Below are 15,353 nucleotides of genomic sequence, written 5' to 3' on the forward strand. Positions count from 1 at the left end.
GTGCGCGGTAGGTGAAACATTAACCTAGGTACAAAAAATATAGTTAGACAGATTTGCGTTAAACATCTAAATAATTATGAAGTTTTAATTTGTGTACAATAATTGTGTTTGTAGTTATTTTGCGTATTAAGTCTTACGTGCTCTTTTGAGACAGTCCCTACGTTGTTATAGCGACAACCGTTGCTGCAATGACGGCGGTTGAACACTAGAGGGCGGCCATTTTAAAGTTTTCAATCTATCAAACTTTATTGATATATCACCTCTCTACATGCAGGGTTTTACCATTTAAGCATCTTTCATAGACTGTAAAAGATTTATTTATGTAAATGTTACAGTCTTTGACTACTTTACAAAGGACAGACAAGATAATAAGAAGACAGCACAAATTATACAAAACTCTCCTTGTTAAAGTGGGATAGACCCCTCACCTGACATTATATATTTGTTAATCTATTTATCACATTTATTTTATTACTGATTCATCTGTTTGTTGTGAAACTTTCCAGTACAGTCCGTTTTTTTGTTTTGTACTTTTCAGACCATCAAGATAACCATCTGTATTATACACAGCATCAGTTATTCATATATTTAATGTAATCTATTAAATATACAAAGACAACAGCCTGTAGCAATATCTACTATTTTATCTATTATCCTTTTAAAAGAAATGGTACTGTATAAAATGCACAAAATATATAAAAGATGTCACTGGCATATTGTAAAATACACAATATACATTACCTGAAATTATATTATTAACATATGGCTTACAGGACACACAGCTGAGCCTGAGGAAAAGATGTTTGAAAGTTAATTGTATTTATAGATTAACAGAACTAAATCTGACCGAGGACCTCTTCTTTAAAGGTCAAGCATAACAGTCAGAGATGAAGTGAGTTTTAAAAAGGAAACATGTCTCGGGGCGTCGGTGGCTTAGTAGCAGAGCAGGCGCCCCATGTACAAAGCTGTTGCCGCAGCGGCCCGGGTTCAAATCCAGCCTGTGGCCCTTTGCTGCATGTCATCCCCCCTCTCTCTCTCCCCCCCCCCCCCCTCATGCTTGACTGTCCTATCTATAAAGGCAAAATGCCCAAAAAAATATCTTTAAAAAAGAAACATGTCTTAGTGATATTTTTAATTGGGCCTGGCATTTTAATGTTTATATTGTATACAGTAGCTTTACAGAATTATATTTCTTAATTTTTCCACATCATTTAATTTCAAACAGTTCTCTAGCTGCTACTGACCTGTTTAGTCTGTTTCTTGTCCCACTGTGATGTGAATCTCCTCCATAGGAATCAATTAAATATTGCATGTAACTGTGTGGATGGCTACTGAACAAGTATTTGCGAAGACAGGCATTTGTTCAATAAGTAATGCTTCTATTTTTGAAGTTCAGACTATTACATCCAGACACCATTTTTATACACATAATCATCCTCACTACATTTAAATTGTCCAGCAAACAAATACACATGACAGGATAATGTTATTAAAAATGTTTATTTTTTCTTCGTCATTATAGAACATTAAAGAACAAAATCACAGTGTAAACTTTTAAGTGCAAATGAACAACGTAAAAAAAACAAAGTCTTTGATTAGCCCTCCCTACCTGTCACATGGAAACATACACTGCGAACAAAATCTTTTTGAGCAATAAAAACAATGTGCAACACAATTTGTCGGCAGTAACAGCAAATAAAATCTGCTACAAACTGTCCTTAAAACTCTCCTTAAAATCATAAAAATTAGAAAAAATCTCAGCATCTGTCCTGCAATAGTCTGGTGACCTGTCCAGGGTGAACCCTGCCTCTCGCCCAATGTCAGCTGGGATAGGCTCCAGCCCCCCCGCAACCCTCAAGAGGATAAGCGGTTACGAAAATGGATGGATGGATGGATGGATGGATCAGCATCTCAATTTTTTTTTTAAGAACATATGTATTATTTCAAATCTAAGTGCCACACATATTGTGAAATGAACGCCTGGAATTCCAGGGACGCCCTTCATTGTTTGTCTACAAAGACTGTGTTTTTGTTTTCCTCTGATTCAACCGTAAAGCCTGACGTCCTCATCTGGCTGCAGAACTACAAACAGCGACATTTGACACATTTCACAATCATGTTACCAAACCTCATAGAGTGAGTTTTCAGACAGCTCTGTGGCGCCAGGATCACAGTCAAAGCTAGACTGCAAATTGTACTAAAAAGATTTAAAGAAGGGATTGAAATTCATGCAGAATAAGGATTTATATTCAACTAGAACACTGCTTTATTCAAACTGATAACTTTAAAGTGGGAGGTCATTTAACTGGTTGTGGATAACATGCCATTAAGGCATTTAATAAAAGAGGTCAAAAATTAATTTATATATACTTGTTCGGTTCCATGTTCAGTCTGTATATGCGTAAAAAAGCTCACCTTCAATTGGACTACAGTTGTCTCTGTGCTACGAAGCTGTCAGAAAACTCCTCATGAGGCCAGACTTTACTACCAGCAGTGTCTGAACATGACTTATCATTTGCATAACTGCCCTCTGAGCCATTTAGGCAACGTGGTTTGTGAATGCACTGTGCACGCAGAGAGATCATTGCAGTAATCTTTCCTAATCAATAGCTTAACAGATACTTCACTGTTCCTCGTCTTGTTGGTTTTGTCTCCTACAACAGCTCAGTGGCCCTCTTGATCCACATGGCAACCATCCAGCAGAGACTGGAAGCGAGAAAACTTCCCCTTCCACAGCAAAAAGGCCAGACTCATGTGAGTACACTGCTGAAAATAAACACGTCTCCTCTTCAGCAACTGGATTTCTGGCGGTTTTATTTGCTGTGAACTGTACAGCATTAGCTGGGCGCTGACTACATGCAGTTTGTTACGGCGCCTGTGTTTCCGGATGCATCAGCTGCTGCACCACCAGGTCTATATTGATGATGGGACTGAAGTAGAGAGCCCAGTAGAAGAGGCAGTTGCACACAAACTGAGGGACAAAAGGCCACAGGAGGGCAAAGGCAAAGCCCTGAGATAACATCTTCCACAAGTGGTTCCACATCTTGTGCGGCAGAGACCTGAGGAAAGTGGAAGATACAAGTTACAGCATGTAGCTTTGTCCACCACAGGAACTGACCTACCTGTAGAGCAAAGGTCAGCACAAAGATTTGCAAAGAGACCGAAACAATTTTAGAACGTTGCAGAGGAAAGTTGCAGCAGTGAACCGGCTTGTCTAAGCTCGACTCAAGCTGGCTGATGGTGTCGCCTGCAACGAAGCTTGTCAAGCTGCCAGTGGCTGGTTTTAGAATGTAAGGCACATTATCTGTTTTAACATCAAATCAACTTATAGTGAAGTCTGCTGGCTGAGTCAGTTACAAACTGTCAGTAGACAGGGTGTTTGCTTGCTGAAGCATTCTCTGACAACAGCCCTCTATCCCCACCGAGCCCGAGTCTGTTTCATTTACATCCCACGGCTGCGATATGTATTTGGGCTGCATTCTCACAGTGTGTTGGTGTCAGACGGTGGGTCATTGTTGCTGCTGCTCGCTGTATGTGTGCATGTCACACACACATTCTCACTGACTGATTAATCAGCGCTGGTAGAAAAGCAACTGTCTCCCTATCACTATTCTCATTCATATTTTAAGAAGCTACAAATTATGTTCAGCTACAAAATAAGTCTGGGAAGCCAGAAATCAAAATAAAATACATAGTTGTTTATATGGAGATGAAACACTGTCTCATCTCGGCAAACTGATAGGTTTTTAGAACGTTAAAGACTAGCGCTTGCAAGTCTAAACTCATCTTGTCGCGAATCTTTGATCTTTGAACCAGGCGTAACTTCACATGTAACTTGACCTAACAATTAAATTTCCCAGTGATGTTCAAGTAGTGTGGGAATTTCTAAATACATGCAACCCTTTTAGTGTGAAACAATTCTTGCGTTAGGTAACAAGGAAGCACGACCAAACGCTACATCACTATTTTCTATTTTCCCTTGAGTTTAGAAATGACTGCTCTGCATCCTGCAGTCTGTTCTTGTTGACAGGATGCATGTTGCTTCTCAAGTGTTTTTGAGTTACGTTTAAAATGTATTTAAAAACAGAAAACTGAAAGAAGAGACCACACAAAGAAAGCACCAGGTCACCCCTGTGTGTACCTGATGCTGGCTCTTGTCCAGAGTCTCCACAAGGCACAGCCCTCCAGCACTGACAGCAGCATGGCGTTAACAATAATGAAGCGAGATGTCCAGTAGTGGACGGCCAGCCAGTCCCAGGCAAACTCTGCTATCAGCTGATATGGAAGCAGGAGGTACTTGACAAGAAACTCTGCCCACTGTCGCCAACTGGGCTCCAACTAACAAACACAGGTACATCACAGACAACAAAAGATGATGGTTGGGAATTGCTCCTTAACAAATTAAAACATGTATAAATGTAAGACAGATGAGTAAAAGTTACAACATATCTACATGCTGATTAATAATCATATGTTCAATTAAATTAGACTAAGTGGTGATATATTCTAATTTTTATCTTTTTATGTTACAGTGTGTACATGTGTTGCGCAGAATGGCATTGGATAGGATGACCTGGATCCACCAGATTTTGGTACCATTTATATCAAAATTTGAAACTACACTGAGATAGCGCTATTACATTCCGTTTTTTTTTTAATTGGCAGATAAGTCTGGTAATATTCTGCTATGAAAAGCAACAAAAAATGTATCCTATTAACAAGGATTGTCTGATCTATCTTATTCCTTTGTGTAATAGAACATCATAATCTGAATATTAGCCACCAGCAGGTCCTGTGCATATCAATACTTTATTTTTACCTCTTAAAACAGATTTCCTAATACTGTATTAAAGTGTTACCTGTGTGTTGAGGAAGCTGCTCTCCACTGTCTGGCCGATGTGTGTGATGGCTGGACAGCAGGTGTGCAGGAAGGGCAGGAAGGTTTCAGAGTAGTCGAACAAATACAAGTAGAAGAGTGTGAGACGAGGGGAGCGTTTCAGTGCGTACAGCAGGAACAGCGACTTCCCTGCATTAGCAGCCTGGCAGAAAGTGAGAGAAATACAATTATACTGAGTAAGAGGACATTTGTTCATGCAAGAAATTTGACAAACACACTATTTGGAGATTAAGTTATAAAAACTCTCAACTACAGAAAATTTTCTTAAATGACGGAACTGTGGTGAAACACTAAAGGAAAAGGTCACATTAGGGCTGGGTAATATGGCCTGTAAATAATATCATCATCATTTTAGGCTGTATCTCGATAAACAATATATATCTTGATGTTTTTAAATCTACTCTAAACTACTGCAGACTACTAAAATATTAACTAAATAAAGTACACTTACAATAAGGTTAAATACTGTTAAACTGTTGTAATTAAGATAAATAAAGTACTGTTACAATCAGTGTTGCCAGACCTTGGGAGAGAAACAAGCAACCAGGGCTATGGAAACAAGCCCAAAAGTAGCGATGGATATAAAGGAAGCCCAAGCCCAAATAAGCAACTCCACTTTAGAAACTAGCCCAAAAAACTGCAACCCGCGACAACCAATATTTGTAAGCAACTTTACAAAAAATACAAACCCAAAGTCGCGGCTAATAAGCTGACCTGGCAACCCAGGTTTCAATAAAGTTAAAAACAAGTGCTGTTATAACAAAGTTAAATAAAGTACAGTTACAATAAAGTTAAGTGAAGTACTACTAAAATAAAGTTAAATAAAGTACTGATATAACAAAGATAAAAATAAGTTCAATAAAGTTCAATTAAGTACTGTTATAGTAAAATTATAAAAACGTATTGTTATAATTAAGTTAAATTAAGTATTCCTACAAAGAAATAAATCAAAGTGGAACCACTGGTGCTTTTATTTTGAAGTGTCTGGCTCTCATTGGGCCAGAAATGTTGATGTTTTGCTGTGAATTTGGAGCTTTCAGTCAACAGTTTGCTGTTAGCAGTTAGCGGAAAGCTAAAACGTTACAGTGATGTCGTTAAACATGACAATTTATTCACTGTGAGCGGGAGACGAATTAACAGCTCTTCAGTTCATATATTAATAACATTCGCAAGTTGCATTGGTGCTCCATGGTTGCAAAATGTAACGAAATAGACGCAGACTGGAGCACTGCAGATACAAAACACATGCCTCGCCTGGATACACACTATTGCCCAGGAGACAGTGGACTGGGGGGACGGGGGAGTGCGTGTGATGAATCATGTTTGTGAAATGTTTTTTTTTCTTATTGTGTCTGTGAGAGGGAGAGAACCAAAATGCCAAAGCGAGTCTCATGCCGGTGGCTTAAAAAATGAGGTGGCAATTCATACCTGAAGTCTGCAATATTGTAATTTTTCCAAGCCATGTGGAACATGCCATGATACATTGAGTATTATCGATATACCCCCCCAGCCCTAGGTCACATCCTTAAATAGATGTTAGGACTACTAGTGCATGCTACCGTAGTGAAAGTGGAAACAAAACAAGATGTTTTACACACACTTGTTCAGAGGTACTATCACTTCATATTTACTCAACCAAGGAAGTAGTCACGCCCTTCCAGTAAGGGAAGTTAACTGCAACAGGGTTCTTATTTGCAAACCAAAGATGCAAAATTCAGAACACTGACAAGGTCAGTGATCACGTTTCTTTGTCGTGTGATCTGAAGCAGAAAAGACTCTTTACCTTGTATTCCCAGAGGTTCTGTGGAGGTTTGACCCCCAGGGCTTTAACTCTGTCCAGCTCAGCCAGAACAGCCCGTCTGTGAGCCTGATTTTCAATGCTGTAAGGGGGTTTTAACAGCTCCTCGTCTCCCAGCATCAACAGTAGCCTAAAGTGAAGAAATCCACACCCCAGGCATGAACACAATGAAACACAACATGACCTTCATGCTCTGTAAAATTAGTGTCGTCTGTGCAAGTCTAAACCTCAGTAGAGAACAATGAACTACAGTACTACAGTTCAAAGATGAATAAATGTGGCTAAACTAAGTTTTCAGGGAAAGGAAGGAAGCAAGGAAGGAAGGATGTAACAAAAGGAAACAAAGCTGAAGTAAAATCCCGTAGCATTTATTTACCTCCCGTTGACGCTCTCCTGCTGGAAGGGTTCTCTGTAAAGCTGGGCCCAGGGCCCCAAGTGTTCCAGCCAGGACACGACTTCCTCCGGCGTCCAGTGAGACACTGGTTTACTGATCAACAGGTCATGCTGCTCCACCACACCACCGCTCCAGTGATACACCAGCACCATCACCTGAGAACACATGATATTAACAAACAAGGATACAGTGAACACTTGTTTATATTCTGCTCATACCACACCACGATACATTACATATTTAGATGCAAAGAAAAGATTTATTTCACATAACTGTTGTTGGTGAGGAGTAGGGGATTAACAAGTTTGCACAGTGTCTGGAATCCCTCACTGGCCAGACTGATGCCAACTAGTCCCACAGTTCACAGCTCTGGTTTAGCCTACAATACTTCCAGTTATTGTGTCTTGCACAAAGAAATCATAGCCACCGAAGATCACTATATATTTGATTCAAACCTCAAGCAGCATGATTACTCAAAGTATAACTAAAAACATACATTTGCTCCTTAACTTTTTATATTTTTGGGGCATTTTTAAGCCTTTAATTGATAGGACAGACAAGTGTGAAAGGGGGAGAGGGAGCAAAGGACCACAGGCTGGAGTTGAACCGGGGTCGCTGCAGCAACAGCCTTGTATATGGTGCGTCTGCTCTACCACTAAGCCACCGACGCCCCGATTCGCTCCTTAACGTAAGTATGATTTGATAAAATGCTCCATTTATCACATCTTTATAAACAGTTAATTACTAAATCTCATTTGCACTATTATGAGAATTTATTGCATTACGTGCACAGTCTAAGACCAAACTCTGTAAGGCTTTGGTGCAACTACATGCATGTACCCACTGCTGTAAAAATAGTGAGTCGTCATGCCCAGTGTCCATCTGGCACCATGTCATGTTGTCAAAAATACTAATTAATCGATGCATACTGATTCTGAATATTTGGACTGTTTCAAAACTCATTTTCTGCAATACTGATACACCCGCTACAGCTGTGCTTTTTCCACTCTCTCTCATTGTTAATATTTACTACAATCAATCTGTCATTCTCTGCTAGTAACTAAGAAAAGAAGAGTAATCTTTGTCATGTTATAGCCTTGTAATATTTGTAATAAAAATAAATCAATTTCATGCCCTCATTGTCAATTTTTCCCCTTGATATCAAAAGTGGTACAGAATATCAATACTTTTCAGAATATCGTATTGAAGTTAGAATTTCCTGTGTTGTGACAACACTAGCACCATGATAGACTGACAGTTAAAACAGTAACTATAACTTCACCTTGGTAAATATCAGTACATATGCACAGGTGACAACTGAATGCATTTACAGGGTATTCTCTGCCAAAGAAAATTAATAGTTATGTGTGGGTTATTAAGTTGTAAATAGTCCTGCAGGAGATTGTTTTTCTGGTGAAAGACTAGATAATGAGGATGCAGTAAAGAGGAGTCTGGAGGAGAGGTGAACCCAGACTTGCAAGGGACTGGTGGGCGTATGACGTCACATTAGCCTACCTTAAAATGTAAATATTGGTTAAATTGAAGCTCAGTGTTCACTTAAAATAATAACATAAGGTATTTTCATCCTGAAACCTATTTCCCTATTTACATGATAACATGGTTTGCATGATTTTGATCAATCAGCATCTATCTATTACCAAATGATTTAACGATAAAAATCTCAGTTTTCAAGGAATATTATTTTCCAGTACTGTTCATGAGCCAAGGAAAAAAGTCAAACACATCACAAACAAACTGATGTTATACACAAAGAGCTCCCCTTTACAAAAAAGGCCTGATTCGATAATGATATTCATTAATGAACTGGGGTCAAAAACAGGACCATGCTCTCATCTATTTACATGCTCCCAGGAGTGCACACACACACAAATTTACTGCCACGTTGCAAGACACACAATGACGTTGGTCCCGAGTGCCACATGGGCAAAATAAACACAGTCTGTCTACATGAAATGAAAAACCGATTTCTTCATCTACTACTGTGATAACCTTTAAATATTACATACCACTGCTGTTAAAAGCTAAAAGCTTTGGTTGCAACATACAACAATCTAAAAATAAAGTCACTGACCACCCTTTAATAGTTCAGGTTTACTACTATTTCTTCCAAAGGCACATTTGGCAATATCATGGAGTAAAAACATGGGCACAAGGGAAAAAAACTCTTTAGTGAGACATTATGTATTACAACATAACACTGATTTGTGACACACCATTGCAAAGTGAAGTACCAATTGGATAATGATAATAGACTCAAACTCTAGACTGAAAAATGTGTCTCATACAGTATGATTTTTTTTTTACCAAGCAACTGCTCAAATGTATTTTGTTTAACATTGTTGTTATTCATAACTCTTCTCCACAACAACTTACAATGACTGTAACAGAATAAGCTTCTATACCAAACTTTTTCAAGAGGCAGGTATTAACAACATAATTTCTATTTTTCATTACGAAAGGTAAATCACAATCACACCATTCACTGGAAAAACGTTATAAGAAAACTGTGTTCAAGTGAGGTTAGGTTACTCCCTAAGTGTTCTTATTTTAACATGATATCCCTTGAATTATTGCGTACCTCATCAATACATCACCCTCAAAACCTGATGAATCTGTGTAAGGGCACAGTCACACATGGGTGAATGTGGGCAGTGCCTGGTGTGATGGACATGGAAAGCTAGCTTGCTAGCTAATGTTAGCTGGCTTGCTAATAAATACCGCAAAATATAATGTCATCATTGGTGCATTTTCCATTTTCTTTTGTTCTACGCTTGTCTCCCCACTCACTGCCAAACAAGAAGCATCTCTCATGTGGGGCAGTTTGTATTTTCATGGCCAATATCAAAGTACGTGGCTGGTTAAACACAGCAACAATCGTCTCCTCCACAAATACTTTTTGCTGCTGGCTGAGGCTGCGTCTCCACCTCTCAAAGTTCACCAAAGCTGAACTCCACGGGATGCGTAGATGCAAATTTGTTTTGTTCGTCCCTTCACTTGCACTGAATGGAAGTGAGCCAGAGGCAAATTTTCTCCAATGCTAATTTCGCTTATTTGTGACCATGCCCTAAAGCTAAAAATCTACTGTTGCCACAGCGTCACTGACGCACTGTCAATGTATCAGTGGCACCTGATAGACAGGTAAGAAGGTAACTAGGTACAACAGCATCAGTTTGGGGCCAGTTTTCATCCAAAGTGCACAAGATAACGTGATAAACATGAAGGGTGATTGTGTTTTTTTCTTACTGCTCTTGTGTACTTACAGCCACACATGAGAGTGCAGTCAGGACTCCAGAGAAGAAGAAGCCTGCTCCTTTGTGCTGGTTTGTCCTGGATCTACCCAAGTGGAGGCTTCAGGTCACAAAAGGTGTCAAATATAAGTGAACAGATTAGACTGTCACAAGGCAAGATCATGGGAATAACATCATCATCACAAGGATTCCATTCCAGTTGCATTGTGGGTAATGTATGCACCCCCTTTTGACAAAATGAAGAATGCATGGAATAAAGAAAAAGGTGATATCTCTGTTTACTGCTGCATCTATTTTGATTATTTTTGTTTTAAACTGTCCATCATGTGTCTGACCATTTTGTGGGAGTGTAGTGCTAAATCAATGGTGTATTCTTTCAGAGTATACTAAGCTAACACAAAGCTTTCCACCAAAATGGCTTGTACTATAGATAATACTGCCATACCTCTGGAAGGCCAGCAAGCTGCGGGAAATTTTGGGGTTAGCCTGGATCTCTTCTCTCCTCCGCTGAACAACCTCACTGAACAGTTTATCAGTTGCATCCCTAGAAAGGAGAGCATTAATTTAACAAGTGAAATTAGTAGATGGAAGTGAAATGTACAACAAGAAAAGAACAAGCAAAGGGGGCAGTGAAGGTATGGCTATGTTCTTTGGGTTCTTCTTTGGCATCAACCAACCTGGCTCATGCTTCACAACCATGTTCAGGAAAATCTTTAGCAATTGTGATAAATTGTGTCCCCTATTCTTCCTAGTCGACGGTCAGCACAGATACACTTATGTGTGATACATCACAATGTCAGGTCTAAGTGCAGACACTGTAATGATTTCTGTGTTGAACTTGACCCGACACTGCTGGTCAACCTTCAGCCACAGGAGTCTGCTTTATGGAGTTAAATGAAACTCTTAGACATCTGGAAATTTCCCTCCTTTGTACAGCTCACTTGGGCAAGTGATCAACTACTGAGTGGGCCTATCAAGCACGGGCCCAAAGTGTCAGTGCAAAATCTCTAAAAATGAACATGTACTGACCCAGAAGAGATTAAAAAAATAACCATAGAGAGACACAAAACAACAAAAAAAGAAACATAATGGCCACAAAGAGACATAAAACAACCAAAACATTTGCAAACTTAACTGAAAGAGACACAAATTTTCCACAGAAAGACACAAAACAAACACAAGGAGACAAACCCCCAAAAGATGCATAACAACTTCAAAGAGACACAAAACCACCATAAAGTCTGTGTGTCTTGCCCCTGTGTAGAAGAGGTTGTGCAGCCCTTTGCATATCTATGCCCAGCAGCCTACTGTCTCATAACCGCCCATGTTCACATCTAGTTCTTGTAAACCACATCACTTCCCATTTTCTTGTGTGTGATGACAACCACTTGCTTCCTCTTAGTTATTATAGTAAAAAATAGAAAGTAAATATATCGGCATTCAAGTTCTGGACAAACAAATGTTTCTGTGCTTACATGGGTTTAATTTTGTCCCTAAATTCCTGACCACTGAACAAAAGACATTTCTTAATAATGTGACTTTTGCTTAGAAAACTAGCTTTACTTATATTGGCATAGTGTGAAAGTAGTATATAAAGCAATGACACCTTGCCCTCCGTTCATAGAGATGTACTTGAACCACTCCTGTCTTATTCTCACACACACACACACACACACACACACACACACACACACACACACACTTGTCTTTCGAAGCTGTCAGTACAGTAGGTCTCTGTTCTCTACTGTACAAGAGAGAAATGTGAATACTGTGGTCAGAGCAGAAAACCAAACATTCATTCCCTGATATGATCTGGCTGTGAAAAGCATACCTCAGCAGAATGTTGATTTTAGGAAAGCCTTCCCACTTCTCCCGGCACTCTGGGCACTCATTCTTATGAGATGACTCCCACCACAGAGCAAGACAGTGGCGGCAAAAGTTATGGCCACAGGTCAAGGTGGTGGGGTTCACTAATATGTCATAGCAACAGTGGCACGAGAATTCGTGTTCTGAGATGGTGGTGGTGGAGGGCTTCAACTGAGGAGATTCGGACAGGTGAGGGGGGTTATCCATTAAAGCTTCACAACCATCATCTGATGAATCCCACTCCATCTGGTGCAACATATCCAAGTCTGAATAAGAGGAGAAACAAGGTTACAAAAGAAGACCTAAAGGGAGCAGGTGATGCAAGTTTAAAGTACAGGTACATTTTCTAAAAGCTTCTAAAAGACAACCAGCAATTAAAAGGACCGGTGCTTTAGTCCTACTTTTGTTCCACTGTTGTATCCTACATTTGCCTGGGTCCATTCTGTTATCAGGCCAGTCCTATTTTACAATTTACATGTATTTAACATCACAAGTAATTATTTTGTAACCCATGCTCTTGTGTTTGTTTGGGAATTTTAAATGTATTTTTCCAGGAAGTCAATGGCTAACATTAGCAAACTCTTGAGTTATATATATTTGATAACAATAAAACTTAAAATTGTTTTCAATTAACCCACTACGTGCTTAATCTATAAAATCTCAGAAAATAGTGAAATATGTCCATCAGAGTATCCTAGAGCTCAAGCTGATGTCTTCAAATGTCTCTTTTTGTCTTAACAACAGTTCAAACCAAGCTTAGAATAATATTAAGCTAAGAAAGGGAGAAAGTCTTTAAACTGGAGAGGCTGGAACCTGAAAGCGGTTGGCATTTTTGATTGATAAATAACTAAAATGATCAATGGCTTATCAAAATAGTTTGAGATTAACGTCCTGTCTATCTACTACTTGATTCATGGACTTATTGTTTCAGCACTATAGGAATTTTAATTACAGATTGGTCTGAAAGGCCTGGACTACTTTACTCTAAGAAGATAATATAACTTTGACAATAAAATAACACAGGTTTATGTTTGATGTGATGTATTTAACCAGGTTTGCTGACTGAGACGTCAGGAAAACATCTGAGAATCTATAAACACACAGCAAGCATTTAAAAAATGCCAGTATAAGTGTAAGTCTGCATAATTTCTGGTCAAGGAGATAGCTACAACATGCAAAAACACAGGAGTTATGGTGTTGTGTTGAGTGACACAGGACGACAATAAGTAAACTGAAGCAAGGTTATGAGTAAACAGACTCGTATGGGTGAGGAATAGCTATACGGATATTTCTAACACCCCGTGACATTCATTTTTTAAGTATTTGGTAAACAAGGACTCGGGCAATGATAGCATTAAGTCAAACTACTACGCAGATACTAAACAGAAAACAGAAAGCGATAACGTTAACTGAGACACCGACATCTTATATAGCAAACTACTTTTATAGCAGATGAATTAGCTATCACTACCTGCTGTGGACGTTAGCTGTACTCTGTAACTAGCTAGTCTTCTGCTACTAGCTAGGTGAGCAACAAAAACATGCAACGTTACCGCACTGTAATTATAAAAAAACACTGATATTAGAGACAAATATATAACTTACTATCGTGAGCTTAAAGACTGACATGCTAGTTAGGCAGGAAATGAAAGCTAACGTTAAGTGAGAGTAACGTAACTGCTAACTTATCCAATGTTATTCAACAAACGGACACTTTTACCTCGCCTCAGGAACGGTGTCTGACAGGTGACAAGATGGAGGACGACATAACAACGTGGTTGAAATAACTTCAGTCTGTTTATCGTGACTTAGCCCTGAATCAAACGGTGCATGTTGCTGACAGATATTTCTGCCTGGATAGCTGTCGCCATGGCTCCGCGCTGCTGCTGGTAGAAAGTCCCACGCACACACCCACGCGCACGTCGGCGTGTCATGCGGTACCTGATAACACTCGTCATTGGTCACACGCTCACCTATCCCTGAGTGCGCGTGCCTGCAGCTGGAGGAGAAAAGGACAGGCGATGTCCGAAGTCTTCCTCTGATTTCCGCCATGTGGCTGCTGCAGCTCAAAGTTCAGATCACATCTGAAGCTCAGATTGTGACCTCAACTATGGTGTCCTGACCACGATAATTACCTAACAGTAACCTATTAACTTTACACGTTGGCTCTGCATGCACAGGAGACCACTATGTGTTTTGTGTTATGTCCAGTGGTGAGAGTAACTAAATTAATGTCCTTTAAAGCCAGGTGTTAGCTGTCTGTGCACTTTAATATTGTGAAAAAATATTAGAAGTATCTGTAATATGACAGGTTAGCACACACTAGCATAAGTCATAATTTTATGGCCTAAAAACATCCTGGTTTCACTTTTAGAAAAATGTCCCATTTTAGCTTTTGGCCCATTTTAACTGTATACTGTACATTATGATCTCGCTTGAAATTTCCCATTTAAAGGAACGTTTCTTGTGAAAAGATTTTGATTTTAGGTCGAACACTTAATAAAATGCAGTTTTATTTACCTTTTTTTTTTTTAGTTATACCCTTATTGTTTTAGATGCAGCACTCTTATTTCCAATGAGAGAATTTTTTTTAATACTATTAGGCCTCATTGCGGCCTTTGACACTGTTGATCATTGTATAAACCATCTTCAAGAACTGGTTGGCATCCAGGGAACTGCCCTCAAGTGATTTGCCTCCTATTTATCGGACATTTCTTTTTCTGTTAGGATTAGGGGCCTCTCCTCTTCATCTGCCCATATCATTTGTGGTGTACCTCAAGGTTCCATCTTGGGGCCCATTTTATTTGCACTGTACATGCTTCCATTAGGCTCTAATTTCTGCCAGCACAAAGTCTCTTTTCACTGTTATGCTGACCACACACAAATGTATCTTCCGTTAAACCCAGGGGATTCCAGCTCCATCACATCCACCTGAACTGCCTCCAGGATGCGAAATCCTGGATGGCGACAAACTTCAGTTAAACAATAACAAAACAGAGGGTTGTTTTTTTTTTTGGTCCCCCCAACAACACAGCCAGCATAGTCAGCCACTTCGGACCACCCATACCATAATATGTTCATAGCCATGCCAGGAATCTTGGTGTCATTTTTGACTCTGCTTTCAAATTT

At 39.4% G+C, this 15,353-nt stretch overlaps 1 protein-coding gene across 2 annotated transcripts; it reads right to left on the minus strand.

The window, feature by feature from the left end:
- Positions 1-1,484: 1,484 nt before the first annotated feature.
- Positions 1,485-14,200, minus strand: LOC125886049 (bifunctional apoptosis regulator-like). 2 transcript variants are annotated; one of them, XM_049571977.1, is made up of 9 exons: positions 13,945-14,200; positions 12,190-12,490; positions 10,804-10,902; positions 10,371-10,443; positions 7,072-7,244; positions 6,681-6,825; positions 4,860-5,039; positions 4,142-4,338; positions 1,485-3,059 (listed from the first exon to the last, which is right to left on the minus strand). In XM_049571977.1, the coding sequence occupies exons 2-9, from the start codon at positions 12,480-12,482 to the stop codon at positions 2,867-2,869; spliced, it is 1,353 nt and encodes a 450-aa protein (XP_049427934.1). In that variant the 5' UTR covers positions 12,483-12,490; positions 13,945-14,200; the 3' UTR covers positions 1,485-2,866. The 2 variants fall into 2 exon arrangements, with proteins under 2 accessions (XP_049427934.1, XP_049427933.1); XM_049571976.1 differs by having other exon boundaries at positions 10,371-10,458; positions 13,945-14,198.
- Between the last annotated feature and the right edge of the window lie 1,153 nt (positions 14,201-15,353).

The sequence above is a fragment of the Epinephelus fuscoguttatus genome, linkage group LG3 (assembly GCF_011397635.1).
Source record: "Epinephelus fuscoguttatus linkage group LG3, E.fuscoguttatus.final_Chr_v1".
In the NCBI taxonomy this organism is placed as follows: domain Eukaryota; kingdom Metazoa; phylum Chordata; class Actinopteri; order Perciformes; family Serranidae; genus Epinephelus; species Epinephelus fuscoguttatus.